The sequence below is a fragment of the Antennarius striatus genome, chromosome 8, assembly GCF_040054535.1.
Source record: "Antennarius striatus isolate MH-2024 chromosome 8, ASM4005453v1, whole genome shotgun sequence".
Classification (NCBI taxonomy): Eukaryota; Metazoa; Chordata; class Actinopteri; order Lophiiformes; family Antennariidae; genus Antennarius; species Antennarius striatus.
The window spans coordinates 19,476,856-19,495,000 of record NC_090783.1 but is presented as its reverse complement, the minus strand read 5'-3'; the positions used below and the strand labels follow the sequence as shown (position 1 = coordinate 19,495,000).

The following is an 18,145-nucleotide window of genomic DNA, read 5'->3' as shown; positions in this document are numbered from 1 at the left end:
GTAATGTGTTTATTCCCAGCACCTGACATACAGTAACAACATGTCATCAATGATGAGGCGTTACTGATCCAGACGTGAGAATGAAGCCCATGCTGCTGCTGTGATCACGTCTCGGAATTCCAACTTTTATCTCACAGCATAGACCTTGTTTTTTTCCAGTGACACTAATCATCCAATGTAACTCACACACACAAACACACACGTATATATTTATATTAAATATACATGCATGAACATTTAAACTACTATATCCCTTGCTTTATTGAACCCTGCAAAATTCAATGATCATAAAACAATTTCCTATAATAAATGGCTACAATATTAAAGAAAGCATTGATTAACACATTGAATTAGATTATACTCGGATTTATTCAGAAAATATATGCAATACAGGAGATGTCAAAGCGCTGTTTTTTGAGTTTATTGACTGTTATGTGGTTGCAGTACAGACACCCCGCCAAAAAGGGCGTCCACATTCTCAATGAATGGGGCTCCAGGTAATGAAACAGTTTTCGGCACAATTGTCGCAAACAGTTCGAAGCTCCATAGGCACCATTCAGACATCACTGGTCAAAGGTACAAACCAATGTGGCATCCAAACAAAGGAGAAGCTGGCTTAAAAGGCCTCAACCTAATCAGTCTAATCCTGCACTGGTGTGGAAATGAACAACAGGTGTGGAGACGAGGCTCTGCCCAAAAGTTCGGCCCCCGCCTCCCGCCACACTCCGCTCCAGCGCAACAGAGCAATATGAGACAAATACCAAGCCGTGATGCAGAGTCCTTTCACTGGTTCTTCTCTTTTGTCATTATTACCCGCTTCATCTGCTATCGCAGGTTGTGGGGTGCTGGAACCTGTCCCAGCTGACTGAGGGGCGTGAGGGAGGGAACACTCCAGGTGCAATGTCAGTGCACCGAGGAGCCACTCGTGAACAGACTCACACCTACAGGCAATTTTGGGATCATCTATTCGCATAAGTTGCACGTTTTTGGAGGTGGGAGGAAGCCCGGAGAGAACCCAAGCAGACACGAGGAGAACATGCAAAGTCCGCACACAGTGGGACTTGAACCGAGAACTACTGTTTCTTTACCTACTGCAATAGTAAAAAGAGTATATGTTACATACAACTAATTTTGTAAAAAACTCATTCGAAATAAATAAAAGTCTATAATATGACATCAAGAGATAAAACACTTAAGCAACAGTGATGAAAGAGTTCTCGTGTGTTATTGCAATAGTATCATATAAATACAAAAGTTATTTTCAATAAACTGCGTTTTAAGAGACAGAAACCTTGAGCAGATTCAGACTCAAGATGATGATAGATACTTTAATAATGATGTTTAATAATGATGTTTCAACTGATTTATGTTAGCATCAGATAAAGCAAATGAGTATTCTAAAATGTATTGGGAAATGATCTTTACACAAAAACAGTGTGGCCCACAAACTGCTTCTATGAATTACTGTATATTCACGAGCTCTATTTGCTTTGGTATGTTGATTGGAATATGTCAGCACACCAGGGACACAAAACTGCAATAAGATCTGGACTTCCTGGTGTTTGATATGAATATGAAATGATTAGGTTATTGATTTAGGTTGTTTGTGTTTACCACCACAAGATGATATTGTAGTAGCGCAATCACCATGGCTGACATTTAGCACTGTGTTTACTGTTGCTGTCGCAACTGATTGCTTCAAAATCACCTCCAATGCATCCTGCTGGAGCTCATTGTGTCACCATTTTATGCTATTTCAGGACTGATGCAGTTTATCAAAAATGCAACAACTGCGGTCTGTGCTGTGCAACAAAATAACCACAATGCCCTGCAATCAGTGACCAATCCTGGTGGATTGGCGTGGTTGGTAAATAGAATTATATATTTTTACTCCGAGAGAAACATAAATAGCTGAGGTGAAACTAATAAACATGTCGGATTGATGCAGTTCAATTGAAAAGAAGCAAATCTAACCATAACACACCTCTCAAAATAAGAGTCAATGAATTCCAAAAAAATATGAAAAAAAAATCCATATGTGTACTAACTTTTCAAAAATGAAAAAAAAAGAATGAACAGACCTGGGCAAACACACAAGCTTCCTGAGTGCACCAAGGACCACTGTGAGCAACATCAAATGTGCGTGCTGTGGTCTCACACCATTATCACACTTGTTCAAAACCTTGGATCATAGCAAGTTACATTGCTTGTATAAAGAATCATATTACATTAGCAATTTGAATTTGTTTACTTTTAATATAACACAAATTTCCCCACTGTGGGACAATAAAGGTCTTTTATCTTATCTTATCTTATAAGTGATTTGACTCACTTGAATTGAAAAAGACAAAAATCTTGTAGTACATGAGATGTATGGTATGTTTTATATGAGGGTCCTGCTTTGGCCATGGGAAGAGCGCTGCTTTGACCTAGGTGAAGTCCAATTTGTGACCTGGCTCAGGGTCCTGTTCTGTAAGAATTCAATATACAGTGGTACCTCTACTTACAAAATGTATTGATTGTAGAAGAAATACAAAATTTTGTAAGTAGAGACGCTTCTTCCATGCAAATGCCCTAATCCGTTCCAAGCCCTCCAAAATTCAGACATACATGTTTTGTAACGCATAATAATGCATCAAGACATGTCACAAATACATGTTATAATTAGATTATTACACAATAAATGAGAATTGTGCATAATGTAAAAAACAAAGAATAGAGTAAAGATTAAAAATTATGGTCACTTACTTTTAACTGCTGTCCTCATTGTTTTTTGCCCTTTTTGGTTCATGCGCTACTTGCCTCACCATGCCGAACAACAGAGTGAATTCCAGTCCTCCTTTTGAACTTCTCCAACCACCTAAGCGATGCCCTAAACTCCCCGTGTTCTTTTGCCGACTTTGGAAGGAGTTATAGCTTTTATGGCTTCCTTTTGTTTTAATAACGTGGCGATTGTAGATGCATTACGTCCATATTCTTTGGCGAGATCAACCAAACGCATCCCTTTTTCATGCTTTTGTATTATCTCTTGCTTTGTTTGTGTGGACAAGAAAACAATTTTCTTCTTCTTTTCTTTTCCTCTTTTCTCCGTCACTTTCTTGGGCTCCATAGTAAGTACTCTAAAGTTAATATATTTACAGAAAAGTACCACAACACGTCATGGGTCGAGGGCCGAATGACGAGGATGCTACAGAGACACCTATCTAGCTACACAGAGGTCCCTCTTAGCCAATGGGATGCCAGGAAGATGCTAGGTAATAGCCAATGGCAGAGCAGCTATAAGAATGTTGCGTTCAGGAACCTTTGGGAGCTGCGAGTAGCAGCCCATACTGTAATTTTACCTTTCGTATCCTGAAATTTCTTTCGTAACAAGGGGCAATATTTACCTGTTGACGCATTTTGTAACTTGAAAATTTTGTATGAAGAGACGTTCGTAAGTACTGGTACCACCGTACACCCTTCATACATCACATTTTGTTCACATTAAAACACAGTGATGGGTACTGTTGCTTGTGATAAAATGTAATTGCCTGTAACTCTGTCTGTAAAATATCTAATTAGTCCTTTTTTATTAGCATTTCTATTACCCATAAATTATCTAGTAGTAACAGCATTAAATGATTAATATCAAGAAATAAAAAAATCTTGATAAATGTCACTAGAATATGCGGAAATCTGACTTAAATTTTACCTTATTTTTCACGTGGTTGTGCTCTTTGTCCAGGTTTATGGCTGCATCTGCTTCTTGCTCTTTTACTTTCTCAAAAAGAAAATAATCTCACCCAGTTTCACAGCTTGTTCTTTTATTTGCATAAACTCCAACAATCATTCCGTATTAAAAGAACTGCATTTCTCTTTTACTTTGGCTTGGTGAATGTGTTGCTGCTCATTTGTTTCCATTCGTTAGCGAGCTAACCTACACAACGCATATAGGAGGGCGCATGTAGAGAAACAAAATGCTCTGATCGGCTGCGTATCATATCATTGGCTGGACACCTGTCACTCACTGAGTTAGGATGTAAAATAGTATTGGTCTAATTCATTAGATTACATCTAATATTAAAAGGAAAGGATGACAACCATGGACTTCTTCTAGCAAGCTTTATTTCAGCTTCCGGCCTTAACAAGCAACAATCCAGAACTCTCAACTCAGCACTCAACTTTTATACTAACACGACCCCCACCGCCCCTCTTTCCAAGTCTCGTAAAGTCATGCAAAACTCACACACGCGTAGAACAACTCAGGGCGCCAACACACAACAGTAACAACACACGGGATATCACAATATGCTTATATTGAATTTTATTTTATACGCATCATAGAATTTCTTGTGTGCTGAGACTGCGAGCAGTATGCAATTGCGCAGGCACACAGTTTACGGGGAAAACTGGTTACATGTGTATGAGTGATGACAGTTAACAAAAAAATAATCTGTGCCTAGATGTAAGTCAAGTCTAAATACTAGATCATGAAACAAAACAGTCATGAAAGAGTTATGACTGGATTACAAATAATAACCCCATATAAAGGCTTGCATAATAAGCATAGTAGCAATCTACAAATGTCATTGGTGAATTGACCAGGCATGTTGTAGCATCATGTCCAAGTTGATTTCCTTGACTTGGAGGAGTGGACTGTGTTGTTCTCCAATTTTTATCCTCCATTGCTTAAGGGGGAGTGATAAACCCAGCCCCGTACAGGGAACTACACATTGTAATCATGTGACAAGGATGAAACTGGTGCAGTTTACCATTCTGTTATTGCAGAAAATAACAAGGGAGTCAAAGACTGCAACATCTCGTGACGTAATCAAATTGTTGTGCCTCTGGTTTCTTGAAAAAGTTACTTTTTGTTTTGCGATTGTATCTCATCAGGTTTCAGAGATGTGTACCTAAAAAGGTATAAAAGTAAAGATTTGACCTTGACCTTGACTTGAAAGGTCATGGTTGTGATCTAATTTTCATACCCTGGCCTCCCTGAATATAACGCCTTTTGTTTCATCTTTCTATATTATTCAGTTCCCGAGATATGTGCAAAACATGTACAAAAGTTTAAATTTGATCTTGATGTAGTTTTCTGAAGGTCATCAGCTCATTTTCATCCCCTTTGCCACCGGAGTAATGTGCTCTTTCTTTCATCTTTCTATCTGCAATGATTCTGAAGATATTTGGTGGACCGACAACTATAATACATCACCGCTTTGCATGATGTAACCATATAACCTTGCAATCATGAGAGAGCTTGCATTTTCAACAGCGGTGAATATTTTTAGAAAAATGCAATACAGTATATAAGTGTCTTGGTTGGGGGGGGGGGGATCGTGAACATATGTTCAATAATGCCAGTAATGATATTAATGGGGTTCTTCATTCAGTATTTATAACATTCTCCTGTAAAATTTCAAGTAAAATTCAATGATTTCCATTGTGTTTTACCCTGAAAATTAAATCTTTGTCTCAGCCCAGCATGGGACAGTAATAAGTCTTCATTTTTACTTATAAATGTCACAAGTACACTTTTTGAATTGAGTAACCACCACCGCACCACTTCAAACCCAGTAAACCTTCAGGAATATCTGTTCTGCAATTTCATTTTTATTTTGTTTCCATGGAAAGTGAAAATGTAATATCTAATAAATGTGTCGACTGACAAATACTCCCATATCACTGTCGATGTCTGTCATGGGACATTTTGCACATTTCACCACTCTCAGCAGCACGACTGGCAGTGAGCCTCAAAGTTACTATATTTTATGAAGAAATTATTTTATGTGTCCACCTGCATATTTTTATGCATGAGTAAACATGACAGCTGGCAAATTAATATATTCTCTCTACAGTAGATCTTTTTTGTATTTCCAAAGCCTTTTTCTCAGCAGTTAGGAAATCCAACATTAAGTGCTTCCTTTTATATTTATATGCCACTGTTAGAGTTTATGCATTATTAAATTATGAACAGGGCCCAGTAAGCACCCCAGAAAGGCCTTAGTGAATAAATATTTCAAGGCCCTGATATAGGCAGTTCCTATCTGCTCTGTAATGTAATAGACAAAGGTTTGGTCATAATGTCTCATGCAGAATCCACTTTTTCCGTAAGTGAATCAGTGAACTTGCTGATTCGTAAGAAATCTTTGAATGTTTGCATGCATTCATTCTGATTTTGTTGCAATCTATTTCATATCTGGGAAAAAATCATATTGCCAGAGAGAGAATCTTATTATTCAGGCAATGAATTTCTCTGACATCTTTTATGCAAGGTTATTTTGAAATGGAGAACAATGAGTGTGGAGGACATGAAGATGGTAACCATGTTTAATATTCTTTACACAGCAGCAAAAAGAGCTTGATTGACAGGGTGGATGATAAAGAGGACATAGGAGGCAGCATGGCATAAAGAACAATAAAAAAAACCCCTAAATAATAAAAAAGGATAAGTGGTAGAAAAATCAAGAACAATAATAGAGCATTTGAGCTTGTTCTCCTGCTAGCCAAGCACAAACCTTTCATAGTGGTTGAAATCTAGGACATGACTGTGGTGTCCTGCCTGACTGACTGCCCTCTTTGATGCATCATGCACTGATGAGGTGGTTGTTCTGTTTACTGTACAGGACAACTTTCTCCCTCTCTGTCGCTCTCTGTTTCCCTCTCTCATTTCCCTTACTTACAAACACAGTCATACACAAAAAATCTTCGCCTCTTTCAGTCTCTGCCTTTAAGGCATGGCTTTGATGAATCCACTGTGACAGGACTAGGTTCAGAACACAGTGACAGAGAGGAAGAGAGGGAAATGGTGATGGGGGAGACAAAGAACTGTATGAAGAAGACTGATGAATCAAAGAGAGGCAAGCAGCGGCAGTAGTAGTGGAATCAACATCACAGCCTCTCTTGTCGACATAACTGATTGTATCAGCCAGTTTTGTAAGCTATTACATTGTGCTTTATGGATTACATGTGTGTACATGCAGTATGCGTGATTTTTGTTTTTTGTGTGCTTTCTTGTGGCTCATTTGTTGTATTTGTCATGTATTTATTCATGTTTTGTCATTAGCCAGTTTTTTGCATGAATGAAACTAGAGATGACTAATTATTTATAGACATATATATATATATATATATATATATACACACACACACACACATATACATATAAAAATTAAATGTGCCATATTCGTCTATTCTATAGCATTATACAGTCATAATTCAGAAATTTAATATTGTTTTAGATTTGTATGGGTGAAGAAGATTTTATCGGTATGTACTGGAGGGATTGAGTTTACCATTCCATAACTTACACAAATGTACAAAATTTTCTGCAGCCAAAGTTAAAGTATTATAGGTGAAAAGCCAGTTTAATAAGCATTGTTAATAAGCTTACTCCTCTTTAATTTTATACACTGAATTAATCCCCACAGGGAAATTAGTGGCACACTCTAGTTAGTATACATGCATATACATGTATTAGTGTGTAAAGGCCCTTTACACACAAACACACACAAAGGGCCTCTATGCATGCAGGGGGAGGTAGAGTGTCAGGCAGCCCCTTTGTGGAGTGCCCAAATGAGCAGCTTGTAAGGTGGAAGGCACCTTGCTCAAGGGCACCTCAGCAAAGCTCCGGAGGTGAGCTGACATCTCCCACTGTCAGCTCACACTCCGGGTGTTGGACGACCTGCTTTACTGCCCGCTCTACCACTGAGCCATCGCCGCCCCATAGCTGTAATCCTAACAAAGGTATCTGGGGGTCTTGTCTACAAAGCTGTTAATTTCAGGTTGTTTTCCAGTTTTCTACTTAAAGTATGGACTTGTGGTATCTGAGTATCTGAATTGTGGAGCTGGGATGAAAACATAGAACAGTGGAACTATCAGGTGAATCTGAAAAGATGGCAAGAGCTTACATGTAATAGACAGAGAAACAGACAGACAAGCACATGGATGGATGGATGGATGGATGGATGGATGGATAGATGGATGGATGGATGGATGGATGGATGGATGGATGGATGGATGGATGGATGGATACCCTTTTTAAACCATGTTGTCTGGTGAGGTGGGTTGGGCACATAGACTTAATTAGACTGAAGGTTAAAGTTCAGAGTGGCACAGACCAGAGTGTGCTGTCTTACTACCAGACAGTGAGGAACACCATTTCTTTATATATTAAGTCTTGGTGGTGGATCTGCTGGACAGTTGTTTTTTTTTCATTGCGTTTTTGGGAGTGTTCTCAGAGCAGCCAGAGGCAGGCATGCAGAAACATCTGTGAACCAGTGAAAGCAAGAGCTGCTTCAGATGCAGATTTCTGATGAGCATAAAATGTCTAACATGAGGGATAAGGAGGAAGTGTGCAGCCCACATCTTCTCAATTGTATGCAAAGATTAATGAATCCAGTTTTTCTTTTGCTAAATACTCTAGTATATCTCCTCTCATGGCGTGTCAAAATAGATTGAATTATATAAAAAAAAATGTAATACAGACAGACAAACAAAGAGACAGACAGACAGGCAGATATATAGATGGATGGATGGATGGATGGATGGATGGATGGAGGGAGGGAGGGAGGGAGGGAGGGAGGGAGGGATGGATGGATGTATAGATAAAAACTATATAATTAGTATAGCATAGCATTACAATATGATTAGATGGTAATAAACTGACCCTTTTCAAAAAAATTCAGGCATTTCTGGCTAGTGAGATGAAGTTGTAATGACTAAAGCATGGAGCACTAATGTAGGGGTGACCTATACCTTTAAGGCTGCACTGTGAATCACACAAAAGGATTTACAGCCACCACCATGAAACTGCCAACGAGGCTGCTGCCTTCATGACACAATGACACATTTGTGCACATTCCTTGGGTGAACTAGTCCTTCACCTACCTACTCAAACACATGGCTATGCCTACAGTATATACAGTATGCATTAGAAAATATTCCATGGGAGCAGTTGTACTGCAACTGGCTATAATAACATATTGTATAGATTCACAATGACAGACATACATTGACATGATTTTGTCCTGTTAAGATTTAGCTTGCACCCACATATGATTTTTAGTCATTAGTAATTATGATTTTAATATGGTCCAAATGGACTTGTATGCAAACTCCCTCATGCAACAGTATGATTTGTGTTGTGGTCAACATGTCAAGACATCCATATTGTTTGGATTTGACAGTATGTTTTCCCTGTGCCTCTGGTCACACTGAGGGACCAGTCACCACTAATCACAGTGGAAATTATAAGGCAGGGCCTTTATCAAAAAAGACAGTAACTTTGCTTGCATCATATGTGCTTGGTATGTTTGTGTGTACATGAACCTATTTATCCATGCGAGTGTGTACTTGTTTCTGAAGTCTTTCATCAAGGGCAACAGGCCAGACTCCCACTAGGTCCTATCCTGATTATCATCTCTTCAGCTCTGCACTGCCAAATTAGTTATCTGTGTGTGTGTGTGTGTGTGTGTGTGTGTGTGTGTGTGTGTGTGTGTGTGTGTGTGTGTGTGTGTGTGTGTGTGTGTGTGTGTGTGTGTGTGTGTGTGTGTGTGTGTGTGTGTGTGTGTGTGCCTGTGCGTGCGTGTTTGTATTCTAATCAAAATTCACCCCGTCCGTCTACCTGCACTGATGATAATTTGCTGCACTACCCTAACCCCCTCATGCTCTGTCACCCATACAACCTCATTCCAACTCTCTTAAGCACACACACACACACACACACACACACACACACACACACACACACACACACACACACACACACACACACACACACACTCACGCACACACACTTAGAAGTTGTCTGTGGTGGTTAAACCCAACTTAGCAAGCCAACTGGAGGTAATTTAGTGTAGCTTGGCGGACACATGCCATTTCACTGAGCAAGGTGCATGGCCTCCAGAGCTTTGTTCAGTAAGATTTCTTCAACAGAACAAAGAATGAACTACTAAAAATAATATAAAGGGGAATTGAAACAATTTGTTAAATTAGGAAAAAAATTATGTACATAAGAATCCACAAGCTTCTGACATTCCTCTTGAGGTATTATAGTCTGCTGTGACTGCAGATACAAAAATATATTTTTGATTCAAATCAACCCTTTGAAGGTATGCTTTATTGGTCAAACACTCAGAAAACATGTTTGGAGCAGCACCTCGTCATATTGTGAAACAAATGATTACTGTATGTGAAATATATCGCTGTGCTTAAGAACTCATAAAATCACTGTCTATAAAAATAGTTTGCACATCAATTTTGTATAATATGCACAGAGTAGGTGGAGACAACAAAAACACCATGAACACATTTGAGTCTCTTTGCCTGGAGGGCTGAGGCATCTGGTCACCTAGTGATGAGCATGTGTGTGTGCATTAATGTGTGTCTGAGGGCATGTGAACATGTGTGTGTACATGTGACATGGGATGACAAGAGAGCCCAAACCAGTCAGCACTCATTAGTGAACAAGAGAACCCCAAACGAGGAGTGCTGTGACAGGCAAAATTCTTGTTAGGGGAGTCTCTCTCTCTCTCTCTCTCTCTCTCTCTCTCTCTCTCTCTCTCTCTCTCTCTCTCTCTCTCTCTCTCTCTCTCTCTCTCTGTGTGTATATATATATATATATATATATATATATATATATATATATATATATATATACATACATATATATATACATATATATATATACACACACACACATACATACACACACTGTACATAGATATGTACATACTGTACATGTATGTACATATGTAGGCATACTTTTTTTTCAGGCTGCTTTACAAATCAGAAGCTCATTATTAGATCAGCGTGTTAGTTTAGTTGCCCCAGAAACAGTCTTTTTAATGGTCGTCCTACAGGCAGTACGGGGCAATAGGGGTCAAATGATACATTCAGCACCAATAAGCTACAGTTTAATAGTCGAGTTCACAGAGCTCAATATTTTATATTTGTATACTTGATTTAATTCAATCTAAATTAAATCCCTGATGTAGTGAACATTCATACAAAAATGCTTGGTGACAAAATATTACATCAATAAGGAACAGAATTGTAATCTAAGTTCATGATTAAGTTACTGAACAAATATTATTGGGCACGTCCAGTTGCTTTCATCTCATATTTTATTCAGATTAATGCAGATGCTACCAATCAGCCAAGGAAGGTCTCCATTGAGGTTTGGCTAGTGTAGGATAATACGTACTGATTTCATTTGAAATATATAGAGTAATTATTTCACCATTTTATAATTGAGTGGGTTCAGTGGGACATACAGTATGATGTTTGTCAAACATTATGTACATAATCAACAAATGAATATGAGGTGGAAACACATGATGTGTTTTAATAATTAACACCATTTCAACCTGTTTATTCATGATGCATTAGCTGCTCAATGTTGGTAAGTGAATGGAAGCAGGTTAGAGAAAGACAGCAAAGCTTTTGGGCAATTGTCATTTATCATTCAATCATAATTTTTCTGTCATTGTCTGAGCATGGAAAAATATTTTGCCATGTTGAATTCTGAAAATAAAACAAGTCTTTTGAGTGAAATTATCACTGAACCGCTTCAGAATTACATAAGAATATTATCCACAAGGGCACTATGAGTTTGGTAGAAATTAGAGGGTTAATTAAGTGATGGGTGAGATGCTGGTAGAGCGTACGGGATGATGAAATAGCTTTTGAATTATGGAACAGTGGAAATGCTGTGGCTGGTGGCGTCTGGCCATATGTCAATGTATGCCTCCTGTGTCTAGCTGGGGACAGCTGGTCAGATTGTTCATGTTCAACTTAATTAAGAATCAATCAGTCAACATGGGATAGCTTGTTGAGTTATTTAAGCAAGTGCAAGTATTGAGAAAGGAAGTCTATTGTCAATCTGTCTGTTGCCATTCTAGGTTTTTTATTTGTTGGCAGAAAAGAAATCAGTGTGTTTGTGATCTGTTGCACTGCTTCATATTTCAAAGGTGAATGTGCACATCAGTTCAGTATTGGAAGTGGTTTACTTTAATTGGAAGCACTTGTATTAAATATTATTTTTGCTACTAATTCTGTTTCGTTTTGTATAACCAGCCTAGTTAAACAGACGTCTTTAAAAAGAGTAGCAGTATTACTATGCTATTGTTAAGTAGTTAAAATATGTGTTAATTTCTGTTTCATGAGGGCACTCTTTTATATTTGCTGGCCTATCAAACAAATATCAATAAATTTTTTAAATTATTTACAGGCTATCTCAATTTTGTTTTCTTTGAAATCGCGCTAAAAAAAAAAGCAAGGATTTTTTATTTACATCCCCAAATGACAGCGGTGCCCTTGTCATACTATGTTTTTACAAAATGATTCTGTTAACGGAAATGCTGATTCTGCAGCGTTCATGAGTCTCTGGGTATTTCTGTCTCCCTGTCCACTCTGCAACATGAAGTATTTTGTCGTTGTAGTTGTTCAGTAGATGCATTATACATATGTGGCTCTTCTCTGGTGGTTATATAAAGGTTTGTATTATTGTGACATTTTCTTAACGAATAAAATAAATTTGGTATATTTTTGTTGGCAGTTATTGCCATACAAATATATCTGAGGGAGAGACTTAATTTGCCTTCTCAGTATGGCATGATGTAGATAGCTCACTATTGTCTTAGTCTCTGCTGGGCCAAAATGATATGGTCACACTGATCAATAGTCTCTGTTACACATGATGTATTTCCCATGGCTCTGGTTGTCTGTTATTCTCTATCTGTCCCCAGCTGTCACACATTTCTACAATCTTTCTCAGGCAGATACACACTCAAATGCAAACCCTTTTTGCCCATTTATGTACAGCTGCCTATGGGATCCCCTTGAGAGCAAGGAACATTTAGGCACAAACATGGCTGTTGTTATTGCTCCTCCAGAAAATGATGTTTATTTGGCATCAACTATGTGATTGCATAATGACTGTGTGATTCAACAGTCCATCTGGAGACCTTTACAGTGTTTCACCGAGGGAATGGGAAAATGTTTTATTTATATATTTTTTTTATTTGTGAAAAATATTTTAGAAAGAAAGGCATTAATTTAGCTGTTGGCTGACAAATGAGAGATCAGTCAGTGCTGGTCATCTTAAATTAGTTGATAAAGTTTTTAAATACTGCTTACCAGTCTTTCACGGCTATACACTAATCTCAAAGACCATTGTCTTATTAATTGTTTATCGCTGATGGACCATGAAATGAACAATTAGACTGGAACATCACTACATTTCACACTTTGATGCTGATGTGGAATATCAAATGAAGTGAATCCTGATACATACAGGAGCATCATTATGCCAAAATTAAGTTCGATTTTATTGTTTTTCATTTGTTTTTTTAACAACACCAACATTTAGCATTCTATCTTGCATTTTCTTCACAGATGCATTGCTTCCAGATTATTCAGCATATGGTCTGTTGTCTTTTGAGATATGCATTTGTGCAAAGTGTCAATGCTCTTCCTGTTACCGAATCATCCTATTTTTACTCCTGCTCCAGTGGCGCTGTAAATTCTCGGCATAATATGAGATAATTTCAGACTGTTAAGATAATAAAAACAACATCTTAATGCTGGATTGTCTTATTGTGGTATCGCAACAAAAATGTCTACAGAATAGAAGATATTTATCTATTGTGAGTCACAGAATCTCTAATACTTTATATCTAGCAGTTGAGCATTCATTACAGATAAGGGATCAAATTGATGATATGCAGCTATATTTATGTCTAGTTATGACTTGTAAATAGTCTATTTGTGGTAGCTACGAGACTACAGAAAACAATATCTCCCCACCTATATATTTGAATAAGCTCACTTGAAAACCTCATGCTGTCATGCTTTTTAACCCCACTCACTACCTGTCAATCAAGTGCAACAGAACAAAGTTTTCTCATGTACAGTTTTGGCCGGCGTCTACCCGGAAGTTCAAGCCGCTAGCCGAGTTAGCTCCAATCTTCACATTTGTCCACTTACGGAGCCTTTGCGGCTTCATCAACATAGCGTCTTATATGCTTTGATTGTGACAGACCTCAGGTTGTCTGTGGGGAACCCACAGATGATGTGACGTCCCTTGAGTACCAAGCCACGCCCATCCTGCACTGGAAAGGGAGGAAAACTCCAGGAAAAACAAAATCAAATACTTTGAAAAAAAAGTCTACATCACAGAGTTACGCCTAATAAGCATCAATTGCTCTCTGTGTTTCTCTCTGCATCATTTAAGATAACTATTGATTAACATCTACAGGAAGCTGCATTGACCTTTGTTAAGTGCTGTTTGCATTAAACATCAATATTATAAGTAAACAGAGTAATAGGATGTCAGGAAAATATTTTTACTTTGCTGCTTGTATATTATATTGCTCTAACTGTTTAAATCAGCTCATTGGGTAAAACTGATTGATTGCTTTTTTGTTTTTTTGTTTGATTTTAATTTGCAGTTTAAATTATAGTTGCTAGTTATACTAGCATTCGTGGCTGGGGTATGAATACAGTCTCTTTGTCTGTTATGATCACAAGTATTGAGTAATGATGTGCACATTATGTGTATCTTACACAGAGATACACTATACATACAGTAGATACAAAACATTTAAACTTGTTGAGACAGAGAATCCCAGTGACCAACTCCTCTCTGTGTGTCCATTTGCAGTTCTGTATGGTGTCAGGAACACTGAGCTGTGACAAAAACAGCTCACCAGAAGACTGTCTGGGCTCAGCAGGAAGTACCTCCATATTTACTTCCAGGTCTACCTCAGACGTCATGTGGACCAGATGTCTGCTCTTCATCTCGACCTTATTTGCACCTATTGCTATAGGTAAGATACAATTCCACAAACTCATTTTAACTAAACTGAACTTATTTTAACTGAACTTATGTCAGTTATTGTTTGAATTTAACTCAATAACTTACATTTGAATTGTTGTTAAACATACACTGGTAACAAATAAAACTTTGAAACTGTATGAAACACTCTTCACTCATTGTTGCTTTAATTCCTGATAGAATACTTTTTGGACATGCAAAGAAGGAGACGCAACAATAGTGTAAATGATAAAATGACAGCCCTCAAAGTCTGCCAAGGCATCTCAGTTTTCTCATGATGACACTGTATTCAAATACAATAATAATTCCACTTTAAAATACTGTAACTCCTTGAGCATGAGAACATCTACATTGGATTTTGAAACACATTGGTATCATACTTAGTTTAGCAATATCTTTATTATAATCATCTTCAAAATTTACAGCCCCAAAATGTTCACATTGCAGTTTTTAAAAAACATCTGATTTCTTTATCCAAATCCACTCCAAATTATTTTTATTCCTGATATCAACCTTTCTCAGGAGGTTCAAGGTTTCAATAAAATCCAACCAGTAGTGCCTTTGACAGATATAATGATGAATGAATTCCATTTATCTGAGTCTGTTTTCAGGGTCCTAATATTATACTTGCTGGTTTACAATCAGAATACCATGTCTTACCTGAAACTTTAAAATGAACACAGCCATTTAGTGTTAAGTGCCATTACTATTATCATCAGCAGTTTTCCTACTTCTACAATTCCACCCACCCACACCCAGGCATGTGCTGGGAAGACTGCAGCTGCAAAACCATTGAAACACTTAAGCCATTTACTTTTGTTTATTAATACAGATCCTGTCTTATTGTAGTGCGCACTTTCTTTACTCTTCTGTATTCCTTATCACATACACTGATCTTAGGGCTTGCTCTAAGATCATAACCTATTTGTGAAACACAATCTGACAAAATGAAAATAACAGATTTGAGTTTTAAGGTAAAATAAAAAGTTAATTTCTTTTTTAACAAATTAAAGCGGTTTGAAAAATATGCTGTTTTGCTAAACAATGTAAAGAGAATATTCAGAGGACTCTCTACATGTTGCCAGGATGTTGCCAGGGAACAGGGAGCAGCCAGACAACATGGCATGGATTGAACAGGTAGTATGCAACCTGGAGACAGCAGCCAGCTGCATAAAAACTTCATGACCTTCAGCTACACTCAACCAGGGTTCAGCAGCACTAAAAGACAGCACAGCAACAACACAGAAAGCCCTGGCAAATGCCTGGGGGCTCTCACAGCCCATTTGCACATTTACAACACACACACACACACACATGAACACACACAAACACACACACACACAGATGCAGCCACAGTAGGGTGTCTTCATGTTTCCTGCGCTCCCCTGTGACAGTGGGCTTTGAAGACTCCTACGGGGAGCTCTGTCCTACTTGGACGTAATTCTAATGACTGCTGTCAGTCACATTGTTGTAAAGAAAATATGTAGGGGAGCATGCGTCAAGCACACACACACACACACACACACACACACACACGCACGCACGCACGCACGCACGCACGCACACACACACACACACACACACATACACACACGTAGACGCATGTACTTGTTTACATATATGAATAAGGAGTATATATGAATAAACGCAGTCAAGCTCTCACACAGGGTACTTACAAGCAACCACTTTAACACACAAACATTGAGGGCTTCTCTGTAACACTGGTGTCACCCAAAGGTATTTGGATCAATTTCTCAAGAATAAGTCAACATATGCAAATCATGCTGTTTATACTTAACAAGAATTAACTCAAACAAAGACACTTTAGCTCTAGGACAAGATATAGCAAGCACTCCATCTTTTCCAGTGATTCTTGTCACATAATTTTCTTTCAGCATTCACAAAAAAACAAAAGTCAAACAGAGAAGGGAAGTGTGACTATTTCTTTTAAGAAAGGTTACAGTAAAGTAAATCACAGTAGATCTATTGATAATTTTAACAATGGAATTGGTAGAATTTTTTTCTCATCATACATCCATGTTAAAGGAAAGTCACTGCAGAGGATTTCAAACAAACTGTGAAAAATGTGTTTGCTGTTAGTACTTAATGCTGACAATTATCATGAAAAGGAAAAGCCAGTAATGTATTCCATTATTCCACAGATCCATTTCTCGATACTTTTCTGCCACTGCCCTATTCTACAATTCTACAATTTTATATATATATATATATATATATATATATATATATATATATATATATATATATATATATATATATATATATATATATATATAATTTTATTTTATTAAATATAGAACTAATTGGATTGTAGATTTTTATAAAATTTTACAACACTAAACTAAAAAAATGCATAAACTTTCATTCTTTACACAGTGTTTACACGGTGTTTTACACAGGACAATGACATACTGTAGCTCAGTTGTGTCTTTTACCTAATTGTAATTTGCACAATGTTTAAAAAAAATGTCCGCACACATCACCATTCGTGCGGTATTAATTTCTAAAAGTGTCTTTTTAATCATTGGGCAATAGTCCCATGGGAACTGTAATATAAAGGTTAAAAAAAATCCCACCCAACTCAGAAGACCCACATTTCAGACATTGCCACTTTTTAAATGCTTCAGCAGTTTAAATGAGAGATCACATCTTATATTTCTTCCCTTCCCTTCCCTCTCCCTTTTTCATCTGTCTTTCCATCCATCCACCTTTTCCACCACTCTCTTGTTCTTGGCCCAAATGCAAAAATCGATATCCTTTTGTTTCAGTCCCCTGAGGCAATGACAGTGTCTGAATAAGAACATCGGTACTGTTCAAGGAAGCCAAGTTTCTGTCACCACTTATACAACTAATGACAGATGAATTAAAATGCACGTGCAAGCTGAACCATTAATGCATATGGGGGGGCAGTGGCTCAGCAGTAGAGCAGACGTGTAAAGACCGGACATTGCCCAGCCATCGGTGGTTTTATTCAAGTTCCCGCCAGACATCATCGGAGTGTGAGCTGACAGTGGGAGTTGTCAGCTCATCTCCCAGCCACTGCCAAGGTGCCTTTGAGCAAGGCGCTGTCCCCCCCATGAGCTGCTCTTTGGGGTGGACCCCGAAGTCACGACACGTCACTCCTCCTCCCCAGTACTGACTGTTGTTATTAATTGCATACCAACAGGCCCCTAGTGTGTTGTTTATTCAGGGGCCCCTATACAGTGTTTGTGTGCTCTAACTAACACATATACTATATATATATATATATATATATATATATATATATATATATATATATATATATATATATATATATATATA

General features: G+C 37.8%; 1 protein-coding gene across 1 annotated transcript in view; it reads left to right on the top strand.

Moving 5' to 3' along the window:
* adgrl3.1 (adhesion G protein-coupled receptor L3.1) overlaps nt 1-18,145 on the top strand; it is a 111,800-nt gene that overhangs the window by 6,474 nt on the left and 87,181 nt on the right. The window contains exon 2 of the mRNA XM_068321481.1: nt 14,648-14,813. Within this exon, the coding sequence (XP_068177582.1) occupies nt 14,654-14,813 (160 nt within the window). The 5' untranslated portion in view covers nt 14,648-14,653. The remainder of the gene's footprint in view (nt 1-14,647; nt 14,814-18,145) is intronic.